The sequence below is a fragment of the Hakea prostrata genome, chromosome 9 (assembly GCF_041222555.1).
Source record: "Hakea prostrata isolate BN-2017 chromosome 9, UWA_Hpros_2, whole genome shotgun sequence".
NCBI classification, from domain to species: Eukaryota; Viridiplantae; Streptophyta; class Magnoliopsida; order Proteales; family Proteaceae; genus Hakea; species Hakea prostrata.
Genome location: NC_142608.1, coordinates 64,157,763 through 64,177,198, shown reverse-complemented (window position 1 = coordinate 64,177,198; position 19,436 = coordinate 64,157,763). Strand labels below are relative to the sequence as shown.

Below are 19,436 nucleotides of genomic sequence, written 5' to 3'. Positions count from 1 at the left end.
TGAACACAATTCGTACTATTATTTCATGTGCAATTAATAAAGGGTGGAGTTTACAACAATTAGATGTGAAGAATGCATTTTTGCATAGAGAATTCCAAGAAGATGTATATATGGATATACCACCCGAGTATTCTACTACAGAGGCTTATAGGAAAGTGTGTTAAAGAGGGCTTTATATGGGCTGAAGCAATCTCCAAGAGCGTGGTTTGGAAGGTTCCATAAGGCAATGATATCTAATGGCTATAAGCAGAGCAATGCAAACCACACTTTGTTTATTAAAAGAAATGGTTGCCACACTACTATACTTTTAGTATATGTGGATGATATTGTGATCACATGCTGTAGTGAGGATGAGATTTCAGCATTAAAGACTTTTTTGGGAACTGAATTTGAGATCAAAGATATGGGAAAACTAAGATATTTCCTAGGTTTAGAGTTGGCATATGCTACTAGTGGTGTATCTCTATCGCAGAGGAAGTATACATTGGATCTTCTTGAGGAAATTGAAATGCTAGGATGTAAGCCTGCTAAGACTCTTATTGAGCCTAACCTACACTTGAAGGCAAAGGAAGGAGAACCAGTTGACAAGATAAGGTATAAAAAATTAGTGGGAAAGTTGATCTATCTATCTCACACTAGACTTGACATCACATTTGCAGTTAGTCTTGTTAGCCAATATATGCATGATCCCTATTCCTCACATTTGGATGCAGTATATCGGATCTTGAGATACTTGAAGACTACTCTAGGAAAAGGAATTTTAATTTCAGCTCATGGACATTTGAAGATTGAGGCATATACAGATGCAGATTGGGCAGGATGTCCAGATGATAGGAGTTCTACCTCTGGGTATTGTGTATATGTGGGAGGTAACCTTGTGACTTGGAGAAGCAAGAAATAGGCTGTAGTTGTGTGATCCAGTGCCGAGGCCAAGTTTAGGCTGATTGCTCAAGGCATTTGTGAGGTACTATGGCTTAAATGGCTGCTTCAAAAGGTTGGGACAGATTTGGAAGTTCCTATACAGTTATACTCAGATAGTAAGTCAGCAATCAGCATAGCTTATAACCCAATACAACATGATAGGACTAAGCATGTGGAGATTGACAAACATTTCATCAAAGTGAAGCTTGAGGCTGGGCTGATCCATATCACCTTTGTTACTTCAAAAGAGCAACAGGCTGATGTGCTCACAAAGAGCTTGAGAACGAAGATATTCAATTACATTATGAGCAAGTTAGGCATGATAAATATCTATGCTCAAACTTGAGCTTGAGTGTTGAAAACATGGACTGAGGTTTCCTAATTAGAATAGGATTATGTTTCCTCATAAGTCTAGAGTTTTATTTTTATATTTCATTTTCCTACTTAGTATAGGACTTAACTAGGTTGTAATTATAAATACCCTATTGGGGTCTTGTAAATAATATACTTTAGAGGAGCAATTCCTCACATTACAACCAAGGTAAGAAATTCGATCGAAATGAACATTTCGACCTTGGAAAAGGTCGAAATTTCGAGGTTTCGGTCGAAATTAAACTGGATACTTTTTTCCTGATTCTTGAAAACTCAATTTCGAGCCTCAAATGCACTCAAATTGATTTGGATTTTTGCATACTAGCTATTTCAAGCATAATAAACACTATAATAACTACTAGTTTACTAAAAAACTGTTGAAAATGTAACATCCAACATTCCAAGTATATAATACATGAATCAGAGAAGAAGCTGTATTGTTATTACTTACAAGTTACAAGTTACAACTTACAAGTCTATTCTATTCAACCTCAAGGTCTCCCTCTTCCGTCTGCACCCCATACAAATGACAATATAACTCCCATGATGTTTGCCCCCGCCCCATATAGTTTTGGACATAGTCAAAAACTGCACCTCTGTATGTGGCCTCATCCACATGCATAAGATTCCCTAACGGTGGGAAGTTGTGAATCTCCAAAGGAACTGGTGGTGGTGGGCCTTGTGGCTGTGGAATAGTGTGGAAGATCTGCTTAACAAATGAAAGACCACCCTGCCCCTGGCTCTCAGGACTAGGAGAAGGATAAGGATACTGATAAGGTTGCAGTGGCTGACTCCGATAAATGACAGTTGGAGGGACACCATAAGCTCCATAGGCCTCTCCATAACCATAAGGCTCCAGTCGTGGCTGACTGGCCTGACCCTGAATTTGATAGCCAGGAGGGACACCATATGGTCCATAACCATAAGGACCATAACCATAAGTCGACTCGGTATAACCAATACTCTCCACAGCAGTATCATATGAGGACTCTGCAGGCCTATGCCATCCGGATCCTCTGGAGGTGGAGGAGTCTCTAGCATCATCAATGCTCATCGATCTCATAGATCCTACCAAGCTCTCGGCATCGGATGGACGGTAGGAGCCATATGATGGCGTGTCCTCTGTGCTCCAGCCATGCTGTCTCCCCTTCCCCTTCCTCGAATATGTAGAGGAAACATTTTTGCCTCGAGATGCAGCTCCAGTATGGTCTGAATCCTGTGTCGCGTGGGTGAACTGACTCTTTCCTTTGAATCTTCGTGGTCGTCCTCCCCCCCTTGACTCTCACGTCTAGCAGGTGGTGGTGGTGGTGGTCTCTCCCTAGGATCAGCTGAATCCTGATCACGAGGTCCCACACCCTCCTCATCCCCTCCATCATCTCCATCACCGTCATCATCACCACCATCGTCGTCATCGCCGGAGGCCTGAGTCACCTCATCCTCAGTGTCGGACCAGAAAATCAAATCCTCAGTCTGGGTGGATGCACTAGGGTGTGGCACGAAGGGAGAGGCGGGCTCTGCATGTGGCCTCCCCTCCTGGGCCATGAAGTCCCCCACATCAGCCCCCATCTCCTCTGCAATCTGACTATTGGGAAGACCTCCATCCTCATCTAGCAATCCGTCTCCACTATCCCTGATCCAGTTAACTACTGGGTTATCATCATCATCCATCTCAAATATGTCGGCCAACTCGATATTGGTGCTCTCTCTGTCCATCCCCTGTCTAATATGATCCTCTCTCAGTCTTATGTTATAGTGTAGGTGGACAAGGTCCTCTAGATGCTTCACACCCAATCGGTTGCGCCTCTTCGAGTGAATGAGGCTGAAGGTGCTCCAATTTCGCTCACAACCAGTGGCAGAACATATTTGGGAGAGCACTTTGCTTGCAATCCTACTCAAGTTGTGTGAATCACGTCCAAATTGCAACCACCACTCAGCTGCAACAAACATAGACTCCAAGTCATTTTAATACTTAAATAACTAAATTAAAGATAAAATATAATAATTAAATGTATAATGAAATAAATGAATGAACTTACCTGCAGGGGCGGTTTCCCGTACCGATACGGCCACAGCACGACCGAAGCTCCCAGTGGCATCCCTAAAAGCCTTTATCTAATATATAAAGAGAAAAAACAATAACTAGTTAGTAGTTACTAGGTTAATGACTTGGTATAAAACTACGAATTGTGAATATCAAATGATTCTAATCACTATCTCACCTCCATAAGGATGACTGCTTGTTTAGCTGTATCCGGTTCGAACTTCTCCACTACAGTTTGGACAGCATCCATCAAATCTTGCCTCATCCCAAGATTGTCCTTGTAATGGTACTTGGGATTTAAATAGTATGTTGTGTAAGAAAAAGTATGTCATAAAAGGGAATAGTTAATGCTTAAGCCTTAATAGTGTGATAACATAATGAAAATTAAATTAAATACTAGACTTAAGTACTTAACAACTTAACAACTCACCAGCCTAGTGGATGCTGCAACATAGACTCCCATCTACTATTGGTGATTTGAAGGACTTTCTTGTTGCCGCGTGGGTGGACCTGAGCAACTTGCTGCTTCATCCTATCTACTGCAGCAAATATGTGTGCTAGAGTAGGTTTTCTTTGCTGATCTACCATCCTCAACACATTCACCACAGGCTCAAGCATCTTCACTACTATCCTCACATTGTGCCAGAAACTCTCATCAAGGATAGTCAACTGAGCTCTCCTTCCTCCCACTGATGAAGAACCCTCCCAATTAAACCACTCCTCTGATGCAAACATACTCCTAAGGCCAGTCTTCCTACTCTCAAAGCTCTGCAGTGCTATCCAATTAGTAGCAAATTTGGTTATGCCTGGCCTCACTAACTCACCCTGACACTTGTCCCTCATCATCCTTAATGCATAGGTGTGGTTATATATGAAGGTGCTAACATGTCGAGCTTGGTCCACCGTATTCTTCACAAGCTTGACCTTTCCAATCTCCTTCAACATTAAGTCAATGCAGTGAGCAGCACAAGGAGTCCAAAAGAGCCTATATCTGTCCATCCATCAAGGCATCAAGCCATCAATACAAAGTTATAAAGTGTACATGTATATGTGTAATGTAAATATATGTATTTACAAATGAAAATTAATACTATATGTTTAGACTTTAGATACCTGGAGTTCTCTTGCATCTTCAACCCCGACTTTCTTGTAGTTGGAGCCATTATCGATCACAATTTGAACTACATTTTCCACTCCAACCTCCTTCACCACTTGCTTCAGTAATTTGTAAATGTATTTTGCATCCTTCTTCTCACCGGATGCATCTATTGACTTGAGGAACACTGTCCTCCCATCACAATTCAACATGAAATTGATGGACTGTTTAGTGGGACCAGTCCAACCATCAGCCATCAGAGTCACTCCATAATGATTCCACATGGGCTTTAATCCCTTAATGTATTCATTTATGTCCTCTTTATGCTTAGGCAAATACACATTATATATCTCATATGGAGTGGGGCCCTGTACACCACTCCCAGCCCTGCCTATCTGCTCAATCATATCTCTGTAGTAGGGCCCCTGAGCTGTATGTGCTGGAACACTATGGTAATGCTCCCATTTGGAGAAAGCCATCCTCACTTTCTCCTTCACACTCCCCCATAAGTGCTTCAACTTTCTCTGTTTATGCTCAGGCCTCGCAAATAGGGCCGGATCATTGCGAAGAGTCTCAAGATCCGGATCTGTAGGATGTGCTGAGGAAGCTTGACCCCTTGTAGGGGCGCGTGGGATAGGAGCCTCCTGCCTTACACTCTGAGACCTCCCCATAGGGACTTGGGAGCCACCTATGCCTCCCATACCTACTGGCTCTCTAGAGGACCCACAACCCAGACTCCTCTGTTGCCTCCTGATGTCATCAAGCCTCTGTTGCTCCCTACTCATCATCATCGCCCTCCTCAGCTGATCAGCCTCTGGATCAGGGTCACTGTCTCCTGGCTCATCCCTACCATAACCCTCAGGATCTTGAAGGTCATCTAAGCAGGCATCCTCGAATTCATCCCTCTGTGTTCTCCTCTTTCTTCTTTTGCTTTCCACCACTAATATATGAGGCCATTGCCCTCTTGACCTCTACAGGCACCTTTGGGCACCCTGTTACATCCCTATTGCCACCAGCTAGATGTACCTTCAATCTAGTGGCCCCACCTCCTCCTATTTGTTTCTTGCAGTAATTACACTCACTCTTCCTCTTATCAGCTGTCAGTGGCCTCCCATGATCCCAAGCTATGTCTGACATCTTTAAAATAGAGTGCCTGATACAAGAAAGACACACTAAGTATCTTGAAAAGCTCCACAATATGCTCCAAAAATGACATATATGCTTCTAATAATAACCTCCTATTTTTAAATATTAAAAAAAAAAGTATAACTATATAAGTATTTTTTAATATATAAATAATTTTAAAATATATAAAATACACACTAACTATCTTAAAAATATCCACAACATGCTCAAAAAATTGCATACATGCTTCTACTAATACTCTCCTATTTTTAAATTTAAAACAGAAATTAATTATTTTTTAATATTTAAATATTTTTTAATTATTTAAATATATATTAAATACAGTAAAATTACATAATTAACAGAAAAAAAATTAATTCAACACCATCACAGCAATATGGTGTCTCAACTCTCACATACATCCATTTGAAGCTTATACATGTACTATACATAAACATTTTTAACAATATACATAATTTAGTAAATAATTTTTAATAACAGAAAAATAAAAAAATAGTAGGAAGAATAAAAAAATAATTTTGACACTACAAATTCATAGATCATCACTCTAAAGTAAACATATATAAATTTGGAAGCAATCTAACATGATTTAAGGCACAAATGAAACAAAAATCAAAAAATGAGGAAGTTGGTTACTCACCTTGCAAGATTTGAGAAAATGCACAAATGGAGGAGCAAATCAAGTGTTTGGAGGAAGTGGAATACTAGAAATTAGGTGTAGAATCGGATGAAAGCAAGAGAAATCAGCAAAAATTGCAAAATCATGTCGAAATCTCCTGGGCGATATCGCTCGAAACAGTCGAAACTGACGGTAGGTCGAAAATGAGCTCGATTTTGGGTATTTTAAAGCCTACGCAAATGTCGTTTTGGCCCGATATGGTATCGGGCAACGAAATGGATACTTTTCGTGCCTACTACTATATTTCGTTTCGAGTTGGATTTTTGCAGGCATTTCGATCGAAATTTCGACCATTTCGATCGAATTTTCTTCCATGATTACTACAAAATGCTTTCTTTGGGAAGTTGGCATGACTTTGTTGAATGGGTGATGGGTTCTGATTTGCAATATAATGAGGGCGTGGTTGATGTTTTTGTGTAGACGGTCTTTCTATGGACTCATTATATTGATGTAGCATTCTCATTGTATTGGTTTTAGCTGCTCATTTGAGAACATTCTAGCACAAAATTGTTCATTCCTTTTCTATTTTATGAGCGGCTTATCAGTTGGCTGCTGTGGTTCTTAATGGAGATGAATCTCAAAGCAGGATTTCTCTAGCTTACCGACTCATATTTCTCATAAAATTTTACTAGCTAATAATAGTCTCAAGTCCATTGTTGTTTTGCAGGCATGTGCATGGAACTGAACATGATGATAGTAGTGAGGATAGTCGTATACTTGTTCCTAAGGTTCCAATGGGTATTTCAGGAACAGCTTTGGCAGCTTCCCTTCTTCGTGATGGCTGGAGCGTAAGTAATTCTTTTCCAAATTTTTGTAATTTTGTGAAGTTGTGGTATCTGTTCTTGCCCTTTTAATGTTGTCTGTAATGGGTTTCAGCTTGCGAAAATGTATGAGAAATATCAAGAGGCAGTTGATGCATTGAGGCATGAACAATTAGGAAGAAAGCAATCACAAGCTGTTCTTGAACGGGTATCGGTTAAATCTGTTGTTACATTTATCTTCCTGTCTATCCAATAATTTTTCATGTATAAGATTTCCTGTTGCCAGTAATGTTATTTGTAGTTGGTAAGCAGTACACACACTTGAGGGACACTCCAGGAAAAAAATTCTAACAATATAGCTCTCATTGACTGTGTTCTCTGCTGTACTGGGATAGAATGAGGTTTATATGGCTTTTTACTGGTTTTTCCCTTTTCATTTGGAATTTTGGTGTTATTGGATTCTAACAGATATGCTCCTGAAATTGGACGTCTTAAATCTTTTCTTTTACTGTTCCTACACTCTATAGTTTCTTCTGTCCTTATTGCCTGGCAAAACCAAAGAAAAGTACAGTAGTCTGGATCATAGTGGGAGATCTCGCTCTCGAGCGAGATCTAGCCACTCAAGAAAAGCGAGATCTCGACCGAGATGGCGAGATCTCGGTCGAGATCTACCAAAAAAATGGCGGTAGTCTTAGTGGCCCATCTCGGTGGGTTTTAGGGCTCTGGTTGGGCTGAAACTTGGTATTTAGCCTATTTAAGGCCTTTTGAACACATTGGTGGCCTCAGATTTGTGAGAAAATAATCCTAACTATGTCTCCTAAGTCGACCCTATTTGTAAAACCGAAATTCTGTGAAATGCAAGGTTAGAGTCTCTTAGAGTCTTAGAGAGTCAGAGAGACAGAGACAACATGTAATATTGTAATGTAAAGATATCGAGTAATTCAAGTTAATGAGTTATCATTTATCAAGTATCAACTATCAAGTATCAACTACAATAAGTCAATAACATTACACATCAAGTATTCAAGTCAACAAGTGATCTAAGTTCAAACTATCAAAGATTCAAAGTAATAAATTGTTAAATACTTAAATGTCTTCAAAATTTTACAACCATAAGAATTAAGAAGATTACAGCTTACAACTTACAAGACTAAGAGTCTAAGACTAAGAATGTCAAAACTCAAAATTACAACTTACAACTTACAAAATTAAGACTAAGAGTATGAGTATCACTCAGCATTCTGCATCAATTGATTCTGAACGGTGGCCACATATGACTCCCAAGTCCATCCATCACTGAAGTATGTCACATATCGGTTTATATGGAACTGATATGTCTCCATGTCAGAATATTGGAGGAATAGCACTCTGGGATAACCGTCAATCGTGGGTGGGTGAAAGAGCCATTGTTGTTGTTGTTGTTGTTCATATTGTTGTTCAGTATCTGGGTAGGGGTTTCTAAACCACTCAGTTAACAACCCACCTTCACTCCCATATGTGTACTCTCCAGGTGCAGGGTCTTAAGGAATAGTATGACCTCCATAAGAAGAGTACCCACTGTAGTCTAACCCGGTGGAGTGATCCCCGTATTGGTACCCCGATGACTGCCAATTGTTCAAACTCTGCTGTTGTGAATCACTCTGACCATGATCTAGGCTCATGCTTCCCATGTTGAATTCAAGATCATGCATGCTCGCATCATCATTCGGTTGCCCCTGCCCCTGGTTTGATATGCTCTTCCTACTTCTAGCATAAGTCCGAGAGATAGGGGAATTGTGGGTCGCATGTGTCAGATGACTTGGACCTGGTAGAGGTGACTCCCTTTGTTGATGTTGACTTCCATCATAAACACGACCAGCCTGACTGCCTCCATGACTCGAACTCGATGGCTGACTTGGGCCACTTGGCCCTCTGGTATCATCGGCATCATCTGAATCCCCACTACTAGTTGTCACCTCAGTTGTTTCAAGTCGACCAGGTGGCTCCTCAAATGGTACAGTTGGTCGTCCTTCTGATGCCACTACAGCAGCCTGACCCTCATCAGAAGATACGTGCTCAGGCACAGCATCTGGGCCCATAGCAGCAACAATGGTAGGATCTGGCTGCCCTCCTGGCCCATCCAGCACTGGGCTACCTCGATCCCTAACCCACTGATATATGACATCATCTTCCTCATCTTCTGCGGGGGGCTCGTGGAATACATCAGTCAACTCAATCGGTTCATGATTGTCGTCATCTATATCTTCTTGTATGTGCCCTACTCTCAATCTCATGTTGTAATGCACATACACTAAGTCCTCGAGCCTCTTACTCCCCAATCTGTTCCGTACCTTACTATGGATGAGCAAGAAGGTGCTCCAGTTCCTCTCGTAACCAGAGGATGAGCAAGTTTGTGAGAGTACTTTAATTGCTATGTCTTTGAGATTTGGCGCACTAGTTCCATATAGCACCCACCAGTCAGTTGCATAACAAAAAATAAGAATGCATTAGGCAAGTAAATCTTTATATTTATATAACTTATCAGTTATCATCTATAGAGTTATAGTCTATAGACTTATAGACTTAATAACTTATAGAGTAGTGGAGTATTTACCAAGATCAGTTTTTTGCCTAGTTGCAACTTGCAACTGCAGAAGGGTTTACAAAACTCCCAGAGGCATCCCTGAACTCCCTGATCTATACACCAATTCTTCAATTATTGTATTATGTATATGCTTAATGCACTAATGCAAGAAGTTGAAGAAACAATTGAATAAGCTCTCACCTCTCCATTAAGTGTCCCTTGCATGACGGGATTTGACACAAGCTTCTTGACCACCTCTTGCACCACAGTCATCAACTGTACATCAAGCCCCAGATCATTCTTGTAATGGAACTTTGGGTTGAGGTAGTAAGCTTGCATTGTGGAAATAAAAAATTTGGTTAGTGACTTAGTGATTTGGTTGTTTACTTGTTTATAAATTATAAGTTATAACAAATAAAGAATGTAAATTATACAACAAAAACTTAAAAGTGACTCACCAGCCAAGTGCAAAGGATGCATCAAGTGCATCTCCCATCTATTATTGATGATCCTCTCGTAGGATTTGAAGGTGCTAGGGGCAGCAGCTTTAACCAACTCTTTCATTTGCTAGAGGGCAGCATATATGTGGGGCATTGTGGGCTTCTTCTCCGAATCCACCATCCTTAAAACAAACACAATAGGCTCTATAATGCCCAGTGTCCTATTCAGCTGCCTCTAAAAGGAATCATCAGCAATGGTTTGTTGGGCTAGTACTGCATCAAGATGGCTAGATCCACGCCAACCAAACCACTCCTCACTTGCAAACATGTGCCGAAGACCCACCACTTTCTTCTGGAAGCTTTTCAGAGCTACATAGTTGGTGGCGAATCTAGTCAATCCAGGTCTGACTAGATCACCCTTACTGTGGTTCCTCATCATCTTCAGCACATAACCATGGTTATAAATAAAATTACTAACCCTTCTAGCCCTTTCAATCACTGTATTGATTGACTTTCTTTTCCCCGAGTCCTTCAACATAAGATCAATCGAATGAGCTGCATATGATGTCCAAAAGAGGTGGATCCTACTGCTCTTCTTCCTTATCAACATTTCTCCAGCTTTTTTGAAGTTAGCACCATTATCTGTGACAATTTGGACAACATTCTTTAGCCCCACCTCGAAGACCACCTCCATAAGAAGCTTGTAAAGGTAGTCAGCATCTTTGATCTTATCTGAGGCATCCACTTACTTAAGGAAGGCTGTCTTTCCATTGCAACTTGCCATGAAATTAATGATGGACTGTCTAGTAGGACCAGTCCATCCATCAGCCATCACAGTAACACCATATGTACTCCACTTTTCCTTTAATGAACCAATGTATTCACCCACCTCCTGCTTTACCTTGGGTAAATATTTATTCATTACTTCCCAAGCACTTGGGCCTTTAACCCCTACACCTGCCCTAGCAAATGCATTGATCATCCCCTGATAGTATGGTGTTTTGGCTACATTGGGTGCAATGTTGTTGTAGAGCATGAATTTGCTGATCGCCAACTTAGCTTCCTCCTCCCTACTGCCTTCTCTACCTCCAACAAACATATATGGAATGCTTCTTTGATAGATTTTTTGTTGGTTGAAGAGGGAGGGGTCTTGGTCAAATGTGGAATCATAATGTCTAGTCTTCCTCCTCCTCCTTTCGGTCCTCTCAGTCTCAGTTCCCTGAAAACTATGTCTAGGTGGCATGGATGCCCCTGACCCCGAACGACCTGCTCCCCTTGTCTGTTCATATTGCCTCACACTCTCAGCATGTAAGGACTGTCTGCTAGCTTCCATTGCAGCCTTCATCTGTCTCCATTCAGCTCGTGACTCAACACCCATAACCCTCCTCCTCTCTTCATCGTCGCTTGACTCCTCATCAACATCAAGAATAGGTCTAGATAGCACTGTATCCTCAAATTCCCTTTGCTTTTGTGCCATCTCGTCTTTTTTTTGTTTCCCAAACCTTAAAGTTGCTGCTATTGATTTTTGCACTTCATAAGGAACCTTGGGACACTTGGAAACATCTTTGTAACCACCAGCCAAATGTTGCTTTAATCTGGTTGAACCACCAGAGTTCAAAGTCTTGAGGCAATACTTGCATCGGGATTTCTTCTTGTCAGTAGTCAGTGGATCCCCATGTTGCCAAGCAATGTCTTGAGTCCCACTACTAGTGCCGCCACTCCCACTAGTTACCATTTAATATTCAAATGTACAGCACTGAAAGTCTGAAATACATACATGAATGTTCCCAAATAATCATTAGAATAATTTTTAGATACATAAAAACATGTAAAAACAATTTATAAAACAACAAAACACACACTTTGTTCTAAGATAACATATATACAGTGCTTAAACAAACATGTTTGTATTTTTAAAATAAACTACATAATATGAGCGTCATTTAAAAAAAAAACAGATAAATTTTTAATAACATATTATTTTTTATAATTATTTTATGTAAAAATAATTTATAAAACAACAAAACACACACTTTGTTCTAAGATAACATATATACAATGCTCAATAAGACATGTTTGTATTTTTAAAATAAACTACTTAATATAAGCATCATTTAAAAAAATAAAAGATAAAATTTTAATAAAATATTATTTTCATAATTATTTTATTTAATTATTTAAATAAAAAGATAAAAATAAGTACAGCAAGTATGATAATCAAAATATTAATACATGAGATTGTAGCCCTCTAAATGTAGTTTAACATAAATAATAATCACATTCATATCATAAGTATTTATTTATAATCTTTAATTTAATTTTTAAATAATATATATTTTAAATACGAAAATTAAAAAAAAAATAATAACAGAAAATTAAATTTTTTTCCATGAAAGTGTAGATCAAAGTTTGATTATCAACATATATTTATACCACACTCATACAATCATTGTAGAACCTTGTATTTGAAAAAAATCAAATTTGGGGGAAAATCTTACATTTCTTGAAGATCCCTTGAAATAGGCTTGAATCACTACAGATATGCTTGAATTTGTTGTTGAAGATGAGTTGATGATGTTGCTATGTTGAATCCCCAACAAATTCCGGCAAAAAATCGAGTTTTTTGGCTAAAATGATGCTTCCAGCGAGATAGAGGAGAGAGAGAGAGAGAGGCTCGAGAGAGGCGAGATATGCCTCTCTCGAGCGAGACGGGGGCTTTAAAAAGCCCCTAAAGTGTGGAAAATGGGACTGTTAGCGAGATCTCGCCGAGATATTGGCGAGTGGCGAGATCTCGTCTCGCTACTCACAAAAAGCGAGATATCTCGCGAGATCTCGCATCATGGTCTGGATTCATTGTGTTTCTATAGGTGCAATCATCAACATAATGTGAATACCCCATCCTAGGAAATGTGTCGTAAGGGTTAATACTCTGATAGACACCTGCTCTCGAAAGTGGCCTAGCTGGCTATGATGTTACTGCTACTACTACAACTGATACTGATGAAACTTCAAAGATGGTGTCCACCAATGATGCACATCCATAGGCTCCATTACCATATGGTCCATACCCATATGCGGGCTGCATGCTGCCGCCATCATCAGAAGAATAAGTAGATGACCCCCAACTCCACCGTTTGCTCCCCCATATCTACATGGATCATATCCATAGCCATAAGCCCCATATGGTGTAGACCCGACACCGCATACATTAAATTCAATTCATACATCATGTATGCATATGTATTTTTTTTTCCCAACATATAATTTAGAAAATATTTTTAAAATCATAAAATAAAAAAAGCTATCATTGATAAAAAAAATTTTTTTTACAGCACACAATCATATATCATAGTCCTAGACTGAACATATATAAATCTTTATAGCCATACGAGACCATTCAAGGCATCTTCAAAGCAAAAATAAAAAAATAGGAAGTTTGGAAGTTGGAATAGACTTTGCAAGAATCATCTAAAATCCTCAAAAGTGGAGCAAGTGGTGTGGTTGAAGGCAAATGAATTAATTTAGGGTGAAAAAGAGGTTGAAAGCACAAAAACCGGCAAAAAAGAGGTTGGGGGGGGGTCAAAACTCAGTCAGTGAAACCTAGTGGAAGCTGTTGAAACCTGCAAAATCTCACAGGTTTGACCAAGAGAGTGTATTTTTGTTAAAAGAACCAACCGGCCTGGACTGAAACCAGGTTTGGACCCATCTCAGTTGAAATTTGGACAGTTTTCTGTCGAAACCTAGTACTTTTTTCTATTCCACCCAGGTTTTGTTTCTTTTTTTTGGAAAACTGAAATTTCGGTGGTTTTGACTGAAATTTATATTGTGATTTGAATCCAATAAAAATAGTTCAAAAATAAAATTCTAGGGAGATGGGAAAGATAACCCACCAGATGTGGTGTATTTATGTTAGAAAAGGTCGAAGGGGCACACCTAAATTGCCGACTCACCTCGATACCGTCTTAGTGGGCACCTTATCGCCTGAACACTTCAATTGCCTCAAAACATCTTGGACCGCCTTGGTGCTGTGACAGCTATGAGCAGAATTGAGTTCACTCTTTTGTCATGCATTCTCTATATTTGAGTTCCTCGTAAATATCAGATGTAGCCTTTTTCAAATTTATATTCATGCAGAACTTTATTCAATCTTTCTTCATGTGTTGTCTATGCTTGACTTCTTCCCCTCTAGAATTGCCTTTCTACAGCTTATATAGAACTTTTGTTTGCACAACAGGATTCAACCCACATCGAAAGAATCAGAAAACTAGGGGCAGACCTAAGATAACCTTAAGAGAAGTGGTGAATGGTGAGAAAGAATATGCATAGCTTAGGCCCTGTATGTCGTATAACCTCAAATAGAGTTGATTGGAAGGCAACGATCCATGTCGCCGCGCCGACCCCATTTAGTTAGGAAAAGGCTTCTTGTTGTTATGTTTGGACAAAGGAATAGTTAGTTAAAATGGGAGTTGCTAGGTTCTGATTTTAATCCACATGCTTATTTCTTGTTAGATGTGTGTGAATGTCTGTGTTTTTGTGTGTGTAATGGTTCTTATATGTTAATTTTCTTTTTGCAGGTCCTTTTTGAGATCGAGGAGAAGGGTGCACTAATCTTGGATGAACGAGGTACAATGTGCCTTAAGAAAGTGTTATTTTTTTTTGTCTTTGAATTGTTGTACCCTCTTTTTAATTTATGGTATTTTCTTTTCAAAATGTGTTTAATGTGGAATACTTATTAATCTTTCTTGCACTATTCCTGCTGGTTTCTGTTTGTGGCTATTGTTACTTTGAAACCTAAATCATGGTGTTTGGTTAAGTGTTGTTTGACTTGTGAAATTTTCTCCTCTTAGTAACTGCCGCAATTGTGCTGCGTAGAATGTGTGACCATTGTGAGCTTGTTTATCTTTTGTGACTCGTGAGTGGTTTCACATAGAGAACCAATTGATATGATTCAGTGATTTGCAATTGGATTTATGGATAACCATGTAAAGAGGGCATTGTTCACATGGGTTATGAATTTAGAACTGTGATTTGGGTTTATAGGCATATGTGGGAGTAATAGTTTTTGAGTTCTCTCATGTTGGTCATATCCTAGAGTTGAAATTTAATTAGAGCCGTTGGCTTTAATTCTCTTGAGGCCCGTTATGGGTGTGACTGCCTGCTGATTTTTATTTTGTTTGGTGCTATTAGAAGGTACCCTTACAAAAAGAGATAAAAATAGAATATGCTAATGCATCGTGGGCGGGCCTTGTGGAACAGTAAGGTTGCTACACATCATGACCTTCCTTGAACACTGGGGTGGCAGGAGCTTCATGCAGTGGGTGCACCTGATGTAGGAGAAACCCTAGAAACTAGGGTACCTACAAAGTGGGCTACTAGACTCTTAGAATTAAACACCTATTCTTGACAGATAGTAAAGAAAGGATTTTGCAGCACTTGAAATCTGATTAATCATGCATGTAAGACAGCTAAGCTGCTAAAGTAGAGAAATAAACACAATAAGTCTTACTGGTAAGCACAACTAAACAAGAATCAACAGGGAAACAAGGGGATGGGGATCTTGGCACCATAACACTAAATTGAATGCAAGGGTATTAAGAAACTTAAAGAAAAATAGAGTTGTCCTATTCAATATCTGATTTCTAACAAGGAATTCAACAATTAACAATGTAAAGGGAGTCTTGGGAAGTTTTTGTTTTAAACAAAACTACTCCCAAAGAATAAATGAGAAATATTTTGGGAGAGATAATGTTACCTGCTGATCCTGGCTGCAAAACAGGGGTTAGAAAGCATCTAGGAATAGAAATATGAGAAAGAAAAAAATATTTTGAAGTAGTGGTGAATCCTAGGAAAGGAGAAAAAAATATTTGGAAGTAATGGTGTATCTGAGGAAAGAGAGTAGGTGATAAGATAGAGGGAGGGAAAGAAAAGAAACAAAGAGAATGGAAGGGAGACTAACAAAGAAAACTAGACTGCCGTATAAGGGAAAGAGGGAAGAAAAAAACAAAGGTTTTCTGCAAGAAAATTATAACAACCGTGGGGTTTGGGGAAGAAGAAGAAGATTTCCAGGGAAGAAACTAGGTCTTTTTTTGAAAAAAAGAGAGTAGATCTTTGTAGAAGAGAACAAGGGGAATTTTTATGGGAAACAAGGGTGAAAGGAGGAAATAGAGCTTACTTGGAGAGAGGGGGAAGAACTTGTACCGCTAAGGGAGGAAGGGAGGGAGGGAGGGAGGGAGAGAGAGAGAGAGCAGCGTGAGCTTCTTTTCTAATTCTTTTTTTCATTTCCAAAAAACGAATTCCATACAAGATTTAAATAAAAAGGTTGATCCCTCACAACCCTACATGTTTAATTCCCAAAATAACCCCAACTTAAGTTGTATATATGACCCAAACTCAAAATAATTCAAAATTGGGCCAAAATAGTCTCTAGGCCTAGCCCGTAAAGACTCAACATGAAATTAAAATATTTCAATAGTAAACTACTACCCAACCCACTAAGACTAAGGAAAATAACATGACAAACTGCTTATGAGCAGTGTTTCTCATCGAACCATCTGATACCCTTCGAACACATCATCCTTCCACCTAGATGATGTCGTGGGATGATCTCTATGTCGGCGTTGCCAGTAAACTTGGAACTGCTCACTGATGTCCTCATCAGCACCTTTTTAGAATAATCAAATATACCTAGGAAGCTCAGGATTCTGATATTTGTTGTTATTTCTTTTGTGTGTGTGTGTGTGTTTTTTTTTTTTTTAATATTTTGGGGTGGGGGTTTAAATTCTAGGGATGTAGTTCTATTCGTTTTTATAGGATTATAGTAAGTTACTCTGTTGGTTGATTTGATGTCAACCATTTGGTAGGAAATTTTATGGCTAAGACGGGTGCTGATGTGTGTGTGTGTGTGAGAGAGAGATTTGTTGCTTTTTTAGGACCTCTTGCATGGTTTATTAATTCTTAGCTTTGCAGGTAAATTCAACTTGTCTTTTGACACTTCTTATGTTCATATGTCCCTCTCATCAGTTGGTGTGGGCCTAGGAAGGTTTGGGGGCCTAGGTGTGTTGGTCTGGGGATTACTGTGGCACTGCCACCACTTATTGTCAATTTATGGGAGGAGATAAAATAGGTTGCTATTTTTTCCAGCTCACATGAGCTCCAAATAATTTTTTGTTGAGATGTGTTGACACATATGGTGAATATGGTGTTTTAGGAGACTATGATCTTTGATACTCGAAAGAGGAGGTTGAAAATCAGCGCTGCTGTGTAATGGCTAGAAGTCGTCTTCCATTGTTTATTTCCAAGTTTTCTATCATTTTTTTTTTATTTTTAAAATTTGAGATGGGTGTGGCTCTTGGTGGTGTTTTGGGTGATCCGTTGTTATGGTGGTGTTGGGGAGTCTTGGTCTTGTTGGGCATCGCATCATTTTTGGACTTTTGGGGATTTGTTCAAGTCCGTTGTTTTTGGATCACTTTCTTGCATTATATCTTGTCCTTTTCTTGATGCAACCCTCGGTTCTGAAACCCTACATTTGGTTTCCTATGAATGTATAAGAATATTAAATAACTTGACATAAAGGTGGCTTGGCAATTATGCAAGAATGTTAGCGTTTCAAATCTTTTGACCTTGTTTAGGCAATTAAATCTAGAAAGGGAGGGGAGGGGTGGCTACCTTTTTGGAATTTAAATGAGAAGGGGAATGAAACTTAACAAGCTTAGATTAAATATAAATAAAAAATGCATGGATTTAATTGAATTAGAACTGGGGTTATCCTGCTGTCAAGAGTTTATCTAACAAGAACTCAACTGATTTGAAATTCTGGGATTAGATAGCCAAGCCAAAAGCTCTTTGAAGGCCTGCCAATGATCAATCAAACAGGCAATCTGGAGACAAAATTCACTGCCTGAAACAAAGCGTGGCGGTAAAGCAAGATCCTGGACTGAAGTTGGAACTTGTAGCAGGAAAGCTTACATGGGATTGGGCTATAGGGTTCAAATTGGTATAGTATAGAGTTTCTGTTTCCTACGGACCTACTCTGAAGGTAGAAAAGTGAGTTAGAAAAGAGATCAAGTCTATGTGGAACCTGTGTTTCAGCTGAACAGTCTACTGCAAGAAGGAAAGGAGAAGCTGAGGATAATAAGAAGAATAACTAGGAGGAATAAAATTCACTGGAAAGGGAGGAGATAGGACGAGACTTGGCGTTGCTTCTTTGTTGTTGTTCTTCTTCTCTTCTCTTCTTCTTCTTCTTCCTTTTATATACTCTCTCTCTCTCTTTTTCTTCTTGAGTTTCTTACTGGTGGCCCACTTAAGTGGGAGTGAAACTTTGGTCTCCCCCCAAAGTAGGTAAAATTGTTCGTGACCCACTTTCGATAAAATGGAAAATTACTCAGTGGGTATCTTTGACTCTGTTAGTCAATTCAAAATTTTAAATTGTAATGATCATTTTGCCCTTACGTGTAGTGTTATGACCGTAATGTCCCACCATTTGTGTCATTCCATTCGCAACCCTTAGGTGGGTGAAGGGATTCCCCCTTCACCCATCTTCTTCTAGACCTCGCTGGAAACCACCGCCCCACCTTCCCCACCGGAAATCACCCATCACCTTCCTCGGTCAAAACTTGTGACTCACCGGTGTAACATGAGCCGGTTTCATAATTCAAGCAAAAATCACCGAAGCAGTTCTATTTCGTCTGTTTGGTTCTTCAAAGATTGAATCTGAGATGTTATTAGGACAAAAGCTATGACTGCTTTTCTTCTGAAATGAGGGCTTCTGCTTCTTGAACTTCTAGGGTTTTTTTGAACCCATATTTCTCATTGTGTGTTTTCCCCTGCATTTTCCTTTTATTTGTTGGGATTGAGGTTCTGTTTCCGTTTGCTTGCTCGAATCTGTGAATCTTTAACAGGGAAGGTGGGAAATCTGTTTCTGTTACCATTTCGGTAACATTAATTTAGAGAGAAACTGAAATTCATGGAAGCTGTTTGTGACTTGTACATCTTCAGTCTGACTACAAACTGAACCACCCAGTAGGAGTTGAGCTGACGATACGTCTAACTTTAATTTCTGCTAAGAACCATACAGAACTGAAAATCTAGACCCCCAGAAAAGGGGAAAAGAAGGCTCCAGAACAAGCTGAAAACCCTGAAAACTTCCCACAATCCTCTTTCTTATTTGTCTTTACTTTCTGCCGTTTTGAAATTGCTTCAAGAAAGTATGCCTGTACAAAAATATTTCCAACAATGTGAACAGAAATATTTTCTACATTTACTGAAAATTCAAACAGGGGAGACAGAGAAGCATAAGATGCATAAACCTTAACAGTCCGCTCCGCATTGTGCAAGCTCCCTGGCAATATTGTAAGATCCATATGGTAGAGTTTCTCCGAAATTTTCGCCTAGTGATTGGTAGCTACAGGTGAGAAACAA

The 19,436-nt window shown here is 39.3% G+C and overlaps 1 protein-coding gene across 5 annotated transcripts in view; it reads left to right on the top strand.

The window, feature by feature from the left end:
• NUA (nuclear pore anchor) overlaps positions 1-19,436 on the top strand; it is a 125,513-nt gene that overhangs the window by 36,148 nt on the left and 69,929 nt on the right. For all 5 annotated transcript variants that reach the window (XM_089167784.1, XM_089167782.1, XM_089167783.1 and 2 more), the window contains exons 10-12: positions 6,923-7,043; positions 7,132-7,224; positions 14,594-14,642. In XM_089167784.1, the coding sequence (XP_089023910.1) occupies positions 6,923-7,043; positions 7,132-7,224; positions 14,594-14,642 (263 nt within the window). The remainder of the gene's footprint in view (positions 1-6,922; positions 7,044-7,131; positions 7,225-14,593; positions 14,643-19,436) is intronic.